We start from the raw sequence: 18,761 nt of genomic DNA, 5'->3' as shown, positions 1-18,761 counted from the left end.
TTAATTTGTGCTGGGGCTTGCCAGAGCTGACTCCAGCACCTCTAGGCTTAGCAGTTCATAGCCCCAGCACCTCATGGCTGGCTGGGTCAGTGATGAAGGTAAAAAAATTGCTTGAGCCCCAGCACCTCTTTCATCACAAATTAAGGGCTGCGTGTTCGTGTTTATTCCAAAGATACCTGGGGATCAGTTTGTCATAATTCCTATGACATGAATAATGCTGAAGTTGTGTGCAGACAGCTAGGATGTCAACAGGCCATTTCAGCACCAGGAAATGCTTATTTTGGTCAAGATACCAGAAGTAGTCTCCTGGATAAAGTGCAGTGCAAAGGGAGTGCTCCCAACGGGGGGTGGTACAGACATAACTGTGATCACCACAAAGATGCTGGTGTCATCTGTTCAGGTACCTTCTGATTTCTTTTATGCATGTTAAGTATTTACTGTTGCAAATCAATTATTGTTGAGTGATACATTAACATGTTATGGGCAAACATATTATGGTGCAAGAAGCTAGTTTAAGTAATCTTTGAGCTCTGGAAATTGAGATGCATTTCTGAATCATCAGAATCTTTGTTAATAGCATCCTTAATTCCTGTGTTTGGACTTGTGCAGGCTACTCATGTTGGACCTCCAGTTTATCTGAGTTCCCTGATGACTTTTATCCACTCTTATGCTCTCTCATCACGGCTGCCTCCATGGTCAACTCCCTCAGTTTAATTCTCTACTCCACACTGGACTTTTGTCCCATGCTTTTACCACACTGTGCTTCCCACCAGTCCCAGGCCTGGCTCACTCCTCATTTACTGCCTCAGCGGCTGCTCCCACGCTGCTGAATGCCTGGGGATAGGAAATCCTGGGACAGCAAGTTTCTACAGTTGCAAATTCATAGCCTTATCTTTCAACTCTGCCATATTCTTCATAAAACAACTTCTTCTCCTTCCTCCCTGAGTTCAATGCTCACAAAACCCAAGAGCTGTTTGCTGCCTTCCTCTCTCAAACCCTTCTTCCGCATTCCCTCTCTGCGTACGGGAATCTCAGCAAAGTGAAGTATGTCAAGCTCCAGTGTGACCTTCCTGGATTTCCCTCTCCCATCACCCTCCCTTCTCTTCCCTGTCTCCAGTCTATCCTCTGTTTCTAACCCCTCAGCACTTTACTTCCATTCTTTAACCTCCAGCCTACTGCCTTTCCTTCCACACTACCGCTTTCACTCCCTCATACCAAGCCTTTCCCACTCCTCTGGCTCACTTCCCTCTCTTTACAAACATGTCCTGGTATTGTCCATCCTTAACTGACCCTGCCTGTCTCTCTTGCATTCATTCCTATCCAATCCCTTGCTCCAGGCCTGCTCAGTCATCTGTTGTAGCCAGGAAGCTCCTGGTTCTAATTGCTCTCTCCACCACTTGGGCTTAAGAGCTTATATCTCCTGAGTGGAAGAGCTGAGGAAACACTGAAGTCTGCATCTGTATGGTAAAGGATGACCTACATGGTAGACCCAGCCCAGACTACTCTAACCACAAGAGATGTAGCCTGGAGCATAATCCCCTGCCCATATCTGAAGTGACAGTGGGCAGTGCTGTATGCATCTGATTGCAAGGGCCTGTCAGCAGTAACCAGGGAACAAGAGCAAGAGCCAGAATCAAAGCCCTTTGCCCAGTCATGGAGCAAATGGCAAGAGTGTGCAGAGCTAGCCACCCAATAAGGGGCCAGCAGCTCACCCAGCTGATGGCAGGAATCAACCTGATCATCCTTCCAGGCCAAGCCAAGCAGCAGCCAGCACAAGAGTGAACAGTCTGACCCCAGCCCTACTCCCAGTCCAGAAAAATGAGCAATTGGGGTGGAGCTTCTGGGAGATATGACTGCTCCCTACAAATACATCAGAGGGATAAATACCAGGGAGGGAGAGGAGTTAAGTGCCAATGTGGATGCAAGAACAAATGGCTATAAACTGGTCATCAACAACTTTTGGCTTGAAATTAGATGAAGGTTTCTAACTGTCAGAGGAGTGAAGTTCTGGAACAGCCTTCCAAGGTAGCAGTGGGGGGCAAAAAACCTAATTGGCTTCAAGACTGAGATTGATAAGTGTATGGAGGGGATGATATGACAAGATTGCCCACAATGGCATGTAACCATTCTGCAACTTGTAATAGAAAACATGTCTCTCTGCTTACTGGCATTCATTTTTTCCAGTGTGTTGAAGATACGTTCTTGAGGCTGGTGAATGGAGAGAACAGGTGTGCAGGCTGTGTTGAAATTTATTACAGCAGATGCTGGGGAACAGTATGTGATGATGGCTGGGACAGGAGAGAAGCACAGGAGATGTGCAGACAGCTAAGTTGTGGAAAGGCCATTTTGGCACCTCAAAGTGCCCATTTTGGCCAGGGCTCAGGCTGAGTTTTCCTGGATGATTTGCAGTGTAGAGGAGATAGACCCTTTGTGTGGATTGTTATCACAGAGGGTGGTTCTTGTATAACTTTGACTTATTAAATTCCAGAACAGGTAACACTGGCATCCTCCTGATGGTCACAGTTTGCCTTACGGCTTGATGTCAAAATAAGTGACTTGACTTTCAAAGGTGCAGAGCATATGGAAGCTCCCACTGATTTCCACTTACGTGCCTAGTGCCTACTATGAATATATGTTCCTCATTGCAGGTACCTATGTTCGAAATTTTTGGCTTAATTGTAGAACTGTGGCTATTGCAAATTAATTTCAGTTTGGAAATCATTGCATAGGATAAAATACTAAATAAATCATGCTCATTTTTTTGTTCAGGGTTAGATTTTTTTACTTCATTTGTTTTCATTTTAGCCTTTAATTCATCATTTTTCAGCATAAATGGGCAACATTTGATTTTCCAAGTTGAATAAATGCAGAATGTATGTCTCATTCTAACATGGTTTAAGCACAATTCTTAAATGCTTTTTAGGTTTTCTGAGTGGTTCCTATGCTGTTTACTGAATTGATCTGTCACATATCTGATTTTTTTTCTATACTATATTGATTGCTTATTACCAAATTGTAGTTCCTGTCTGGCCTAATGTGTACATTTTGCTGTTTGGAAAACTGAATGAAATACAAATAAAAAACGGTACATTTTTGGACATAGATTTGCTCTGCTTGCAGCTCCTTGTATGGTAAAGTACTAGTCAACATGATTAAGCATGATAGATCTGGGCTCTAAGGCCCTAATCTAGTAACCTGATCCACATGATCAGGCTCAGCAATCTGTCCAATTGCAAGATCATAGCCAAAAAAAAAATTGTTTTCTTTTTAAATGAATAAAAAAGTTGGACCATGCAGTGGAAAGTTTTTTAGTGTGCATCATTGTATGTGTTAACCAAAGCACTTGATCAGTGCCCTCCCTATGTCAAACTTCAAACAGGCTTTCTTTGTTTCATAAGTGTTTGGTGTATTTGTCTAAGAGGTCTGAGTTATTATAGGAGACAAGGAAGTTGTTACATGCCAATGCTGCGAAGATCAGTAGAAATGTCTTTCTCTGCTGTTTTCCCCTGCAGGAAATCAAAACTTATCTGTTAAACTGAAACTTAACCTTTCGAAACTTTTAGCTTATTATTACATTAAACTGTAGATACATTTTTGGCAATAAACTAGCTCCTTAAAAATATTATCTGCCAGAAAATAAAGATTGATTGATCTTTCCCTAATCCTTTTCCTTTACAACTGTTATGGAAAGTACTTGCTCTCCAAGAGCCTGACTGTGTGAAGTCTTGAGTGCCCCCTGCAAGGTGCCGATAGTCCTCAGGTTCCCCCATTGAAATCAGTGGGACTTGAAGATGCTGCAGCAGCTCATCTGGCACCACCCATTGCAGGACTCTAAATGCTACTTCCAGAAATGTACACGCTGAATAAGAAATATAAAAGGGTGGTCTTTAACATCATCGCTGGAACCATCTCCTAGAAGACACCACCGGCAGGCATCATCCCATAGCAGTTCGACTCAGAGGGCTGGAGTCTTAGCCACTGTAAACCAGTGTCACTTCATTGAAGTCAGTAGAGTTACATTGACTTATACCAGCTGAGGGTCTGACCAGTGGGGTCATTTCAGAAAAATTTGGAGGGTGGGTAGAATGTGTGTTGCTTTCCGAATGACCACAACCAAAATTAGCAGGGTAGTGGAAGACATAATGGAGCATATAGACCTATGAAAAGTCAGGGGGCACAAACCAAAGTCAGGGTTGGCAACAGCCCCTTGGCTCCATAACAAATGATGCCCCCCAGCCTTGTAATCCATTGGTATGCGCTTGGCTTTTTGTACTTGCCAATAGGGGATCTCTAGATTCTGGTCCATTTCTGCTCTGTAGAAATAGAACTATAGGAAAATGGAAAGGTGGAAAATTTCCTAGCTTTAAAATATCCCTTTTCTCTCTGAGTGCACACATCAAGCTCCCTTTGATGTAAGTGGCTGTTCTCTGGGAACACTGAGGAGAGAATCTAACTCTGTCTGTGGAAGAAGAAATTATTTTTAAAAAATTAAGATGAACTAAAACCAGAGTTATTATAAACAAACCTTTGCAAAAAAACATGTTTTAAATGTATCCCATAACGCATTTGTTTTGTAAGAATCCATTAAGTTAGAGAACAAAGATCTAATTGCACAGCACACCCTTCAGATCGGTAAGTATATAAATTCTGAAACATGTTTCATTAGATTCACAGGAAACTCAGTCACACTTTGATGGTTTAACTCCTTCTTCATGAACTTTTCTCAGCCCACAGAAATGTTGCATTAATTTACTGAAAAACAAAGTGTCAGTTATGTTCTTTTTTCTTTCCAAGAAATGTCACTGAGACTGAAGGAGCAAATGTGAGAGTCGTATTGAAATATATTGTAAAGGAAATTGGGGAACAGTCTGTGATGTCTGGGACTTAAATGATGCACAAGTGTGAGCAAGCCATTTCAGGACATGTTTATTTTGGTCGAGGTTCAAGAAATATTCTCCTTGGTGACATGCAGTGCAAAGAGAATTAATTCTATCTTAGGCAGTGTTTGCACAAGGGCTGACCCTCATAAAGCTGTTGGCATAACGCCAACATCATTTGTTCTGTTACAGTCTGATTTCACTTATAAAGGGAATAGTCTGGTTTTTGCAAACTGATTTTAATCTGAATTCCTATCCTTAGAGGAAGCAATGCTAAACTGCTTGTTCAATTAGTCATTTCATTGAGAATATTCAGGCTTTTAACATTTTAGACTAAATCCTGAGGTCTTTATTCAGGAAAGACTCCTATTGATTACATGGGAGACTTGCCTTGGTAAAGACTTCAGGTTTTGTCCAGAATCATTTGTGATTTTTCCCTAAATTCCTTATTTTACTATAGTGAGAGCAGTGTTTGTTTTTCTAGGTTGACTAATAGGGCCTCATTCCCCATTCATTGATACTAGTGTATATCAGGAATAACTCCTGTGAAGTCAATGGAGAATCAGGCCCATAGAATTAATGTCTCTTTTTCAATGGGACTGGGACTGATGACTCTTTAGTTTTTCACTTATTTCACTTATACAAAGTTGGAACACCTTCAACAGGAGAGATTGAGAGACATCCACTCCGGAATATCTAATATCCTGGTGATTAGAGACCTCACCTCACATGTGAGAGGCCTGTGTTGCAGTCTCTGCTCCTGAGTGGAGTTTTAAATCTGAGTCTACCATATCCCAGTGAGTGCCCTAAACACTGGGCTAAAGATTCTAAGGTGGGAGGGAGGGAGGGAGTACCGCCATCACCATATCCTCCTCCTTGGTTTTTGTGAACCTAACCCTTCATTTCTTCTGCTTTTATTAAAAATACCCAAGACATTTTGTTCAGCCTGCACCTCAGAGTTTGATCCAAATGGTAAGAAACAAAGTTCATGAAGTTGTACTATAGGACTATGAGGTAGACAATATGGGTGACCTTTAAGTGGTGTCTTGAGCTTGTGATACATCCACAGTATGATGATCATACTTTTGAGTGAACACCTAATGTGTAACTAATTCCTTTTAGAGTAGCAGCCGTGTTAGTCTGTATTCGCAAAAAGAAAAGGAGTACTTGTGGCACCTTAGAGACTAACAAATTTATTTGAGGATAAGCTTTCGTGAGCTACAGCTCACTTCATCGGATGCAGTGAGCTGTAGCTCACGAAAGCTTATGCTCAAATAAATCTGTTAGTCTCTAAGGTGCCACAAGTACTCCTTTTCTTAATTCCTTTTAATAGTTCCAGGGTTAAAAGGGAGCAGAAAGCAACAGGATCTCCACTGCTGTTTTCCAGCAATAAATGATGACACACATGGCAGGTTGAAGATTATGACAAATAAGCATAGATTGGAAGAGCCCCAAAACTGCTCTGATCTACCCTGGACATGGCATAGAAACAGCTCCAGTGCCACAGGATCAGGGAACAGACACTTCCTCCTGTGTGGGCCATCATCATTTATGAGAAACTGTTTCATTACTACACCAGGTCTCAGATCAAAAACAATTAATTGAAAGGCAGGACAATGTTCATGAATAAACAGAGATATTCGCTCCAGGCTAAACAGGAGCCAAAGCCACTTGGAGAAAATTCAGGTACCAATGAGCAGCAGAGTATTTTGTTTCACTGGAGTGTTCTGAGACAAGGTGGGAATTTGTTAATTGAGACCTTTCCACAATCTTTTGATGTAATTCCTGCAATAATAGACTTGCTTCCTCCAGTGTGACGCTTTGGCATTTGGAAAGCTTATTAGTTGATGTTATGCCATCCTTACTTGGTGTCATTACATCTGAAAGCCACCACTTCCTGGAACAATCACATCAGAGTGACCACAAAGGTATTTGGTGGCTGTTTGGAATCAGTCCAATGTCTTCTCTGGAGCGATAGCCATCTGTGGATATCTAGATCTATAGATGTACATTGTTACATTGTGAAATGAAAATAACCTCCTGGGAAAACTTCCTTGGCATTGACTTGGAAGTGCAAGAAGCAAGATCAAATTACATGGCACGCCCTCTCCTATATAGACTAGAATTCATATAAATTCTGAGACTACATCTGTTTAGGTAAGCAGAAAACTCTGTGAAAAATGGGACCTCAAATGATTTTCACCTGGATGCTGCTAATAAGTGCCACTATCTTGCATGACCCAGGTATTATGTCTAAAATTTATCAGATGTTTTTCTCATTCTTGTATAAAAATATTAAAGGCTGGATTTTATTACAGGCGTAGATAGACGTGACTTGTTGGGAACTGATGGCAACTGAACCTAATAGAAGTAAAAATATTACTGAAAATTGCTAAATGGCTTAGCACAATGAAACTTCTATTTCAGTTTATTTCTTGGTGCCAGGACTGAGGTCAATTTCCCAGAGAGCATATTCTAAATTGGAAATGGAAAGCAGTAATGTTGGTGATTTTTTTTTTCTGTATTACAACCATTGCAGGGGAGTGCTGCATTTCAGGAACATCAGTTAGGTCGCCCAGTAGATTTGAGGTTCTAAAATGTATATAGAGATGACAAGGAGCAGAGTGTCAGAGACGAGGAGACAAAACAGCAGCATATAGGTTAAAAATACTGAGCCTTTGTTTCTTCAAACTTTACATCAAAAACTTCAGGTAATCTTGTTAGCTTGAATAAGAGATTCTGATCTCAAAGGATAAGCATGGATGTTACTGATAAGGGCTTGTCTATCAATTAGAAGAAGAAATAGATGAATGTACTTAGTTTAGGATGAAAAAGATGGTTACATTTAATTATGTCTAAAACAAGAGAGAAGCCGCCCTTAGCTGTGTTCATCATCAAAGAGGATTAAAATGGACTACAAGGAGGTGGTCAAATCCAAGCACAGCAGAAATCTAATAATCTTTGTCTTTATTCAATGGATTCCCATTGTGACTTGACCTGACTTCACTAGGATCTGATGTGATTTAATCAGATTAGGTCTTTAAAGCCTCTTTTGGTATTTCAAGTGATCTCGGAGTGGGAAAATTGTGAAAAATTCATGTGGGACCTAAAATCCTGCAAACTCAAGACTTCAATATCATTGAGACTACTCAAATGAGCAAAGGCTTGGAGGACTGAGTCTCTGATAAGCAATGTAGCTTTTATAAACAGTACAATAGAATCTCGGAGTTAAAACCCCCTCAGGCATGGAGGTTGTAGCAGTGTACAATGCAAGTGCTGTAACTCAGTACTTTAGGAGATAAAGGTGATAGGACCCGAAGGGTATGTCCTCATTGAAGTTAGCCTGGGATGATCGGCACCAGGGTCTGAGCACGTGGGTTAGCGTAGCCCAAGTGTGAGCAGCCAGGCTGTAAAGCCATACCCGAGTTACTGTTTTCAGAGTAGCAGCCGTGTTAGTCTGTATGGTTCTGCACTCCACCATGTATGTCACTAGGATTTCTGGGGACATGACCCACAGTCCTTTGTGCCGCAGTAAGCTGAGCCACTCTATCGTTCTTTCCCAGTGAATTGTAAGAGAACTTGTCTGCCCTTCTGGGCACAGGAAAAGGCATTGGAGGATTATCAGCACTCAAATGATTTAGCCTGTGTCCTCACTGCCAAGGAAGCAGGTTACCAACCCAACTGAAAGCAGAACCAGTCTCTAGCGCATACCTCCAGCCATGCATACTAGCCCAAGTTGAAAGAACCATTAAACTTGGATCAGAGAGGCAACACTCAGTTAAGATCCTGGGCAAATTCTGCAATGAAGACCTCAAGAGGCGGTAGAGCACCAGATAGTCTTTGATCTTAGTTATCAGTAGCATCCTTTCTTTCTTCATCCATTATACTGTCTCAGAAGCTTTTACCCCATCTTTTCAGTTTCTTCATCATTTATTACTTCAGAATGCCACTACGAGATATAATTCACTATAGCTGACATACTAGCCTATGGGTGAAAAAATTATCACATTAATTATCATTATGTTATGATCATCATTTTAAAGATAAGGACAAAGATTATATATTAGGAATCAAGATAAATTTTACAGACACTCTCTTTATGATCACACATAAAGATATGCATATTGTTAAGTTACTAGTTTTTTCCCACCAGATATTTATATCTGCACTCCCTATTTCCCCCTTAAACTTCAATATGTTTCTAAAAATTGCTTAGCATTTATATAGCCAGCAGTCAAATGATGGTTTAAATAATTTTTTGAGTGCAGAGGAAATTACTCATTTGTTTTTTTTTAACTTGTTTATAAAGTGCTATGCACATATAGCGCACGAGATAAATATCAAACAAAGAAACTAATTATTTTTAGCTGTGATTAATAATTCAAAGTCTTAGAGTCAATGCAGATCACCAGATACATACAGGTGGATGTATTTGATTCCTCACAAACCCTGTCTGGGTATTTTTGTGGTCTAGGAGAGACACCAACAGGTATCAAGTACTTGGACTCAACTCCTATATGCCACTCTCCCCAGAGAACCGAGTGCTGATGGTGTGTCTGGTGGAAAGTGGAAGGACCGTAGCCAGATTGCATTGCACTCCAGTAATCCCCAGCTAGTGGCTAGTACCTTGGAGACCATTAACAGGGCACGCCCAGACCAATCGGTTTGGGGCCAGGCAAAGAATCCAGGAACCATTATTGACTTACTAATGACTCTTCACTCAACTACATTCAGCGGAATCTGTTCACAATAAAAGATCTAGCCATCAATGGGATTTCTGTGATTAAAAAACAAATAAACACACAAAAAAACCTTCATCCAGTTTACAGATCCTAGTAGCTATTACAGAACTAGGACCTTATTTTCTCTTATGTCTCTTGTCAGCCTATTCGGTTTACACGACCTCAGCTCAACTGGGTATTTCCACATCACTGAGACTGGTGAATGGACAGGATGGGTGTTCCGGTCGTGTTGAAGTCTATTACCATGGAAGCTGGGGAACAGTCTGTGATGATGCCTGGGACATAAATGATGCAGAGGTTGTGTGCAGGCAACTTGGGTGTGGCCAGGCCATTGAGGCCCCCAGGAATGCCCGGTTTGGTGAAGGCTCTGGAAGTGTTCTCCTGGATGACGTGCAGTGCAGAGGGAACGAATCCTCTCTGTGGCAGTGCTCGCACCAGGGTTGGGGCACACATAACTGTGCTCACCATGAGGATGCCAGTGTCATCTGCTCAGGTACTCGCATTTGTTTTATTTTTACCTGAAATGTATTTTAGAGGAATAACATCCAAACCTCCAAGTGGGAAACTCACCATCAGAAATTGGTCCTGAGCCATCTGAGGGCAAGAGTGTGTGTGTGTGTGTTTGTGGCTTCACTGAAGTCATGTTGCCAAGTAGGCAGATGGAGCTCAGTTCCCCAGTGATCCGTACAAAGACCTGGGAGGATGGTGTGTACTCCGTTAACATCGCATGACTTCAACAGTCTTTGGGATTTCTCCTTTACTTTCCTCAAGTGGGAGTGCAGAAATCCTAGTCCCCCATCAAGAACTTGAACTCTATGGTGTAAAGAGAAGCATGGAAAGGTTTCCTCCAAGCCGGAAACTGATCTAATGGGTTTTCCCAGAGCAATGAGCAATAAGACACATGGTACAAGCTCATCTCACATATATCCAAATTGCCTGGCCCAGACTTACTTAATTTTGGCATTAACATAACACTTGGATCACTGTCTCGTTAAGTGTCCTCCTCTCTGCCAATCCACAGAGGATATGAGTGTGTTACAACCCCTGCAAGAGCCTCTTGAGTCTCAAAATCAACCTTCAGCACCTCGTTCTTTTAGCTCTGGAGGTTGTGCTTCAACCTCTGGTGTATTGAGGAGGTGGACGCTGTCATGGGAGACCAGGCTTGTCCTGAATTTCAATTGCTGTACCCGACGACGCTTGGGATCAGCTTTTTTGACCAGAAGAAGTAGGTAACCCACTGCTGAGAGTGTGTTACAGGTCTCCCTTTGTGCCCAATCCACTGAGGGTATGAATCTATCCGCTACATTAGCACTCACACGTTCTCCATTTGAGTTTGAAGTTTTGAATATATTTTGTTTTTCATTCACGCTCCTTCAGTGATTATCTTCTAGTTTGTGAATGTCTCTTGTCTTTCATTCTTGCAATTGTACGTCATAAAAAGCATTCAAATGTCCACCTAATAAAGATGGCTTTTAATCATCTTGAATCATTTTTAAGACTGTCCTTATCTTTTTGCATTGCCAGCTCCACCACCTCCAACAAACGGGCCCCCTCCAAGTGGTGAGTCTTTTCTCAGCCGTGCTTTCAATAATGGTCGTCTTCTTATGTTCTCCCTGCTGAGTTAAAGAGGCGCCCATAATTTCTCAGTGCAGTTACTGGGCTCCTCTCTCCAGCATACACACCCGAATTGCCGTGAAATGGCAGAAACCCGCAGAGGGAAATGTTGTTGCCAAAACTATAATACTTATGTGCAAATAATATACAATTTTAGGAAAAGGAAAATATCCGCTTTGTAACTTTCATAAAACCACAGGAGCCAACTTCATAACTAGAAAAGAACCCCAAATTTCAAGAGCTGGGTGAAAATTAATTTCCCTCTGTTTTTCCAAGGACCATTAGTCAGACTGGTGAATGGACAGAACGGGTGTTCCGGTCGCGTTGAAGTCCGTTACAATGGAAGATGGGGAACAGTCTGTGATGATGCCTGGGACATGGATGATGCAGAGGTTGTGTGCAGACAGCTTGGGTGTGGCCAGGCCATTGAGGCCCCCAGGAATGCCCGGTTTGGTGCAGGCTCTGGAAGTGTTCTCTTGGATGACGTGCAGTGCAGAGGGAACGAATCCTCTCTGTGGCAGTGCTCGCACCAGGGTTGGGGCACACATAACTGTGCTCACCATGAGGATGCCAGTGTCATCTGCTCAGGTACTCGCATTTGTATTATTTTTACCTGAAATGTATTTTAGAGGAATAACATCCAAACCTCCAAGTGGGAAACTCACCATCAGAAATTGGTCCTGAGGACCATCTGAGGGCAAGAGTGCGTGTGTGTGTGTGGCTTCACTGAAGTCATGTTGCCAAGTAGGCAGATGGAGGTCAGTTGCCCAGTGATCCATACAAAGACCTGGGAGGATGGTGTGTACTCCGTTAACATCGCATGACTTCAACAGTCTTTGGGATTTCTCCTTTACTTTCCTCAAGTGGGAGTGCAGAAATCCTAGTCGCCCATCAAGGACTTGAACTCTGTGATGTAAAGAGAAGCATGGAAAGGTTTCCTCCAAGCCGGAAACTGATGTAATGGGTTTTCCCAGAGCAATGAGCAATAAGACACATGATACAAGCTCATCTCGCATGTATGCAAATTCCTTTCCCCTATTGCCTGGCCCAGACTTACTTAATTTTGGCATTAACATAACACTTGGGTCACTGTCTCGTTAAGTGTCCTCCTCTCTGCCGATCCACAGAGGATATGAGTCTGTTACAACCCCTGCAAGAGCCTCTTGAGTCTCAAAATCAACCTTCAGCACCTCGTACTTTTACCTCTGGAGGTTGTGCTTCAACCTCTGGTGTATTGAGGAGGTGGACGCTGTCATGGGAGACCAGGCTTGTCCTGAATTTCTATTGCTGTGCCCGACGATGCTTGGGATCAGCTTTTTTGACCAGAAGAAGTAGGTAACCCACTGCTGAGAGTGTGTTACAGGTCTCCCTTTGTGCCCAATCCACTGAGGGTATGAATCTATCCGCTACATTAGCACTCACACGTTCTCCATTTGAGTTTGAAGTTTTGAATATATTTTGTTCTTCATTCACGCTCCTTCAGTGATTATCTTCTAGTTTGTGAATGTCTCTTGTCTTTCATTCTTGCAATTGTACATCATAAAAAGCATTCAAATGTCCACCTAATAAAGATGGCTTTTAATCATCTTGAATCATTTTTAAGACTGTCCTTATCTTTTTGCATTGCCAGCTCCACCACCTCCAACAAACGGGCCCCCTCCAAGTGGTAAGTCTTTTCTCAGCCGTGCTTTCAATAATGGTCTTCTTATGTTCTCCCTGCTGAGTTAAAGAGGCGCCCATAATTTCTCAGTGCAGTAATTGGTCTCCTCTCTCCAGCATACACACCCGAATTGCTGTGAAATGGCAGAAACCTGCAGAGGTAAATGTTGTTGCCAAAACTATAATACTTATGTGCAAATAATATACAATTTTAGGAAAAGGAAAATATCCGCTTTGTAACTTTCATGAAACCACAGGAGCCAACTTCATAACTAGAAAAGAACCCCAAATTTCAAGAGCTGGGTGAAAATTAATTTCCCTCTGTTTTTCCAAGGACCATTAGTCAGACTGGTGAATGGACAGAACGGGTGTTCCGGTCGCGTTGAAGTCCGTTACAATGGAAGATGGGGAACAGTCTGTGATGATGCCTGGGACATGGATGATGCAGAGGTTGTGTGCAGACAGCTTGGGTGTGGCCAGGCCATTGAGGCCCCCAGGAATGCCCGGTTTGGTGAAGGCTCTGGAAGTGTTCTCTTGGATGACGTGCAGTGCAGAGGGAACGAATCCTCTCTGTGGCAGTGCTCGCACCAGGGTTGGGGCACACATAACTGTGCTCACCATGAGGATGCCAGTGTCATCTGCTCAGGTACTCGCATTTGTATTATTTTTACCTGAAATGTATTTTAGAGGAATAACATCCAAACCTCCAAGTGGGAAACTCACCATCAGAAATTGGTCCTGAGGACCATCTGAGGGCAAGAGTGCGTGTGTGTGTGTGGCTTCACTGAAGTCATGTTGCCAAGTAGGCAGATGGAGGTCAGTTGCCCAGTGATCCATACAAAGACCTGGGAGGATGGTGTGTACTCCGTTAACATCGCATGACTTCAACAGTCTTTGGGATTTCTCCTTTACTTTCCTCAAGTGGGAGTGCAGAAATCCTAGTCGCCCATCAAGGACTTGAACTCTATGATGTAAAGAGAAGCATGGAAAGGTTTCCTCCAAGCCGGAAACTGATCTAATGGGTTTTCCCAGAGCAATGAGCAATAAGACACATGATACAAGCTCATCTCACATGTATGCAAATTCCTTTCCCCTATTGCCTGGCCCAGACTTACTTAATTTTGGCATTAACATAACACTTGGGTCACTGTCTCGTTAAGTGTCCTCCTCTCTGCCTATCCACAGAGGATATGAGTCTGTTACAACCCCTGCAAGAGCCTCTTGAGTCTCAAAATCAACCTTCAGCACCTCGTACTTTTACCTCTGGAGGTTGTGCTTCAACCTCTGGTGTATTGAGGAGGTGGACGCTGTCATGGGAGACCAGGCTTGTCCTGAATTTCTATTGCTGTGCCCGACGATGCTTGGGATCAGCTTTTTTGACCAGAAGAAGTAGGTAACCCACTGCTGAGAGTGTGTTACAGGTCTCCCTTTGTGCCCAATCCACTGAGGGTATGAATCTATCCGCTACATTAGCACTCACACGTTCTCCATTTGAGTTTGAAGTTTTGAATATATTTTGTTCTTCATTCACGCTCCTTCAGTGATTATCTTCTAGTTTGTGAATGTCTCTTGTCTTTCATTCTTGCAATTGTACATCATAAAAAGCATTCAAATGTCCACCTAATAAAGATGGCTTTTAATCATCTTGAATCATTTTTAAGACTGTCCTTATCTTTTTGCATTGCCAGCTCCACCACCTCCAACAAACGGGCCCCCTCCAAGTGGTAAGTCTTTTCTCAGCCGTGCTTTCAATAATGGTCTTCTTATGTTCTCCCTGCTGAGTTAAAGAGGCGCCCATAATTTCTCAGTGCAGTAATTGGTCTCCTCTCTCCAGCATACACACCCGAATTGCTGTGAAATGGCAGAAACCTGCAGAGGTAAATGTTGTTGCCAAAACTATAATACTTATGTGCAAATAATATACAATTTTAGGAAAAGGAAAATATCCGCTTTGTAACTTTCATGAAACCACAGGAGCCAACTTCATAACTAGAAAAGAACCCCAAATTTCAAGAGCTGGGTGAAAATTAATTTCCCTCTGTTTTTCCAAGGACCATTAGTCAGACTGGTGAATGGACAGAACGGGTGTTCCGGTCGCGTTGAAGTCCGTTACAATGGAAGATGGGGAACAGTCTGTGATGATGCCTGGGACATGGATGATGCAGAGGTTGTGTGCAGACAGCTTGGGTGTGGCCAGGCCATTGAGGCCCCCAGGAATGCCCGGTTTGGTGAAGGCTCTGGAAGTGTTCTCTTGGATGACGTGCAGTGCAGAGGGAACGAATCCTCTCTGTGGCAGTGCTCGCACCAGGGTTGGGGCACACATAACTGTGCTCACCATGAGGATGCCAGTGTCATCTGCTCAGGTACTCGCATTTGTATTATTTTTACCTGAAATGTATTTTAGAGGAATAACATCCAAACCTCCAAGTGGGAAACTCACCATCAGAAATTGGTCTTGAGGACCATCTGAGGGCAAGAGTGCGTGTGTGTGTGTGGCTTCACTGAAGTCATGTTGCCAAGTAGGCAGATGGAGGTCAGTTGCCCAGTGATCCATACAAAGACCTGGGAGGATGGTGTGTACTCCGTTAACATCGCATGACTTCAACAGTCTTTGGGATTTCTCCTTCACTTTCCTCAAGTGGGAGTGCAGAAATCCTAGTCGCCCATCAAGGACTTGAACTCTATGATGTAAAGAGAAGCATGGAAAGGTTTCCTCCAAGCCGGAAACTGATGTAATGGGTTTTCCCAGAGCAATGAGCAATAAGACACATGATACAAGCTCATCTCACATGTATGCAAATTCCTTTCCCCTATTGCCTGGCCCAGACTTACTTAATTTTGGCATTAACATAACACTTGGGTCACTGTCTCGTTAAGTGTCCTCCTCTCTGCCGATCCACAGAGGATATGAGTCTGTTACAACCCCTGCAAGAGCCTCTTGAGTCTCAAAATCAACCTTCAGCACCTCGTACTTTTACCTCTGGAGGTTGTGCTTCAACCTCTGGTGTATTGAGGAGGTGGACGCTGTCATGGGAGACCAGGCTTGTCCTGAATTTCTATTGCTGTGCCCGACGATGCTTGGGATCAGCTTTTTTGACCAGAAGAAGTAGGTAACCCACTGCTGAGAGTGTGTTACAGGTCTCCCTTTGTGCCCAATCCACTGAGGGTATGAATCTATCCGCTACATTAGCACTCACACGTTCTCCATTTGGGTTTGAAGTTTTGAATATATTTTGTTCTTCATTCACGCTCCTTCAGTGATTATCTTCTAGTTTGTGAATGTCTCTTGTCTTTCATTCTTGCAATTGTACGTCATAAAAAGCATTCAAATGTCCACCTAATAAAGATGGCTTTTAATCATCTTGAATCATTTTTAAGACTGTCCTTATCTTTTTGCATTGCCAGCTCCACCACCTCCAACAAACGGGCCCCCTCCAAGTGGTGAGTCTTTTCTCAGCCGTGCTTTCAATAATGGTCGTCTTCTGATGTTCTCCCTGCTGAGTTAAAGAGGTGCCCATAATTTCTCAGTGCAGTTACTGGGCTCCTCTCTCCAGCATACACACCCGAATTGCCGTGAAATGGCAGAAACCCGCAGAGGGAAATGTTGTTGCCAAAACTATAATACTTATGTGCAAATAATATACAATTTTAGGAAAAGGAAAATATCCGCTTTGTAACTTTCATAAAACCACAGGAGCCAACTTCATAACTAGAAAAGAACCCCAAATTTCAAGAGCTGGGTGAAAATTAATTTCCCTCTGTTTTTCCAAGGACCATTAGTCAGACTGGTGAATGGACAGAACGGGTGTTCCGGTCGCGTTGAAGTCCGTTACAATGGAAGATGGGGAACAGTCTGTGATGATTCCTGGGACATGGATGATGCAGAGGTTGTGTGCAGACAGCTTGGGTGTGGCCAGGCCATTGAGGCCCCCAGGAATGCCCGGTTTGGTGAAGGCTCTGGAAGTGTTCTCTTGGATGACGTGCAGTGCAGAGGGAACGAATCCTCTCTGTGGCAGTGCTCGCACCAGGGTTGGGGCACACATAACTGTGCTCACCATGAGGATGCCAGTGTCATCTGCTCAGGTACTCGCATTTGTATTATTTTTACCTGAAATGTATTTTAGAGGAATAACATCCAAACCTCCAAGTGGGAAACTCACCATCAGAAATTGGTCCTGAGGACCATCTGAGGGCAAGAGTGCGTGTGTGTGTGTGGCTTCACTGAAGTCATGTTGCCAAGTAGGCAGATGGAGGTCAGTTGCCCAGTGATCCATACAAAGACCTGGGAGGATGGTGTGTACTCCGTTAACATCGCATGACTTCAACAGTCTTTGGGATTTCTCCTTTACTTTCCTCAAGTGGGAGTGCAGAAATCCTAGTCGCCCATCAAGGACTTGAACTCTATGATGTAAAGAGAAGCATGGAAAGGTTTCCTCCAAGCCGGAAACTGATCTAATGGGTTTTCCCAGAGCAATGAGCAATAAGACACATGATACAAGCTCATCTCACATGTATGCAAATTCCTTTCCCCTATTGCCTGGCCCAGACTTACTTAATTTTGGCATTAACATAACACTTGGGTCACTGTCTCGTTAAGTGTCCTCCTCTCTGCCGATCCACAGAGGATATGAGTCTGTTACAACCCCTGCAAGAGCCTCTTGAGTCTCAAAATCAACCTTCAGCACCTCGTACTTTTACCTCTGGAGGTTGTGCTTCAACCTCTGGTGTATTGAGGAGGTGGACGCTGTCATGGGAGACCAGGCTTGTCCTGAATTTCTATTGCTGTGCCCGACGATGCTTGGGATCAGCTTTTTTGACCAGAAGAAGTAGGTAACCCACTGCTGAGAGTGTGTTACAGGTCTCCCTTTGTGCCCAATCCACTGAGGGTATGAATCTATCCGCTACATTAGCACTCACACGTTCTCCATTTGGGTTTGAAGTTTTGAATATATTTTGTTCTTCATTCACGCTCCTTCAGTGATTATCTTCTAGTTTGTGAATGTCTCTTGTCTTTCATTCTTGCAATTGTACATCATAAAAAGCATTCAAATGTCCACCTAATAAAGATGGCTTTTAATCATCTTGAATCATTTTTAAGACTGTCCTTATCTTTTTGCATTGCCAGCTCCACCACCTCCAACAAACGGGCCCCCTCCAAGTGGTAAGTCTTTTCTCAGCCGTGCTTTCAATAATGGTCTTCTTATGTTCTCCCTGCTGAGTTAAAGAGGCGCCCATAATTTCTCAGTGCAGTAATTGGTCTCCTCTCTCCAGCATACACACCCGAATTGCTGTGAAATGGCAGAAACCTGCAGAGGTAAATGTTGTTGCCAAAACTATAATACTTATGTGCAAATAATATACAATTTTAGGAAAAGGAAAATATCCGCTTTGTAACTTTCATGAAACCACAGGAGCCAACTTCATAACTAGAAAAGAACCCCAAATTTCAAGAGCTGGGTGAAAATTAATTTCCCTCTGTTTTTCCAAGGACCATTAGTCAGACTGATGAATGGACAGAACGGGTGTTCCGGTCGCGTTGAAGTCCGTTACAATGGAAGATGGGGAACAGTCTGTGATGATGCCTGGGACATGGATGATGCAGAGGTTGTGTGCAGACAGCTTGGGTGTGGCCAGGCCATTGAGGCCCCCAGGAATGCCCGGTTTGGTGCAGGCTCTGGAAGTGTTCTCTTGGATGATGTGCAGTGCAGAGGGAACGAATCCTCTCTGTGGCAGTGCTCGCACCAGGGTTGGGGCACACATAACTGTGCTCACCATGAGGATGCCAGTGTCATCTGCTCAGGTACTCGCATTTGTATTTTTACCTGAAATGTATTTTAGAGGAATAACATCCAAACCTCCAAGTGGGAAA

The 18,761-nt window shown here is 43.2% G+C and overlaps 1 protein-coding gene across 1 annotated transcript in view; it reads left to right on the top strand.

Moving 5' to 3' along the window:
* The window catches only part of DMBT1 (deleted in malignant brain tumors 1), a 135,379-nt gene that overhangs the window by 52,714 nt on the left and 63,904 nt on the right, over window positions 1-18,761 (top strand). The window contains 6 exon segments of the mRNA XM_077822858.1: window positions 9,804-10,124; window positions 11,510-11,827; window positions 13,227-13,544; window positions 14,944-15,261; window positions 16,664-16,975; window positions 18,381-18,704. Of these exon segments, the coding sequence (XP_077678984.1) occupies window positions 9,804-10,124; window positions 11,510-11,827; window positions 13,227-13,544; window positions 14,944-15,261; window positions 16,664-16,975; window positions 18,381-18,704 (1,911 nt within the window).

The sequence above is a fragment of the Eretmochelys imbricata genome, chromosome 7 (assembly GCF_965152235.1).
Source record: "Eretmochelys imbricata isolate rEreImb1 chromosome 7, rEreImb1.hap1, whole genome shotgun sequence".
Taxonomy (NCBI): Eukaryota; Metazoa; Chordata; order Testudines; family Cheloniidae; genus Eretmochelys; species Eretmochelys imbricata.
Note: the sequence above shows the minus strand (reverse complement) of the source record. Positions and strands in the feature narration are given on the sequence as shown.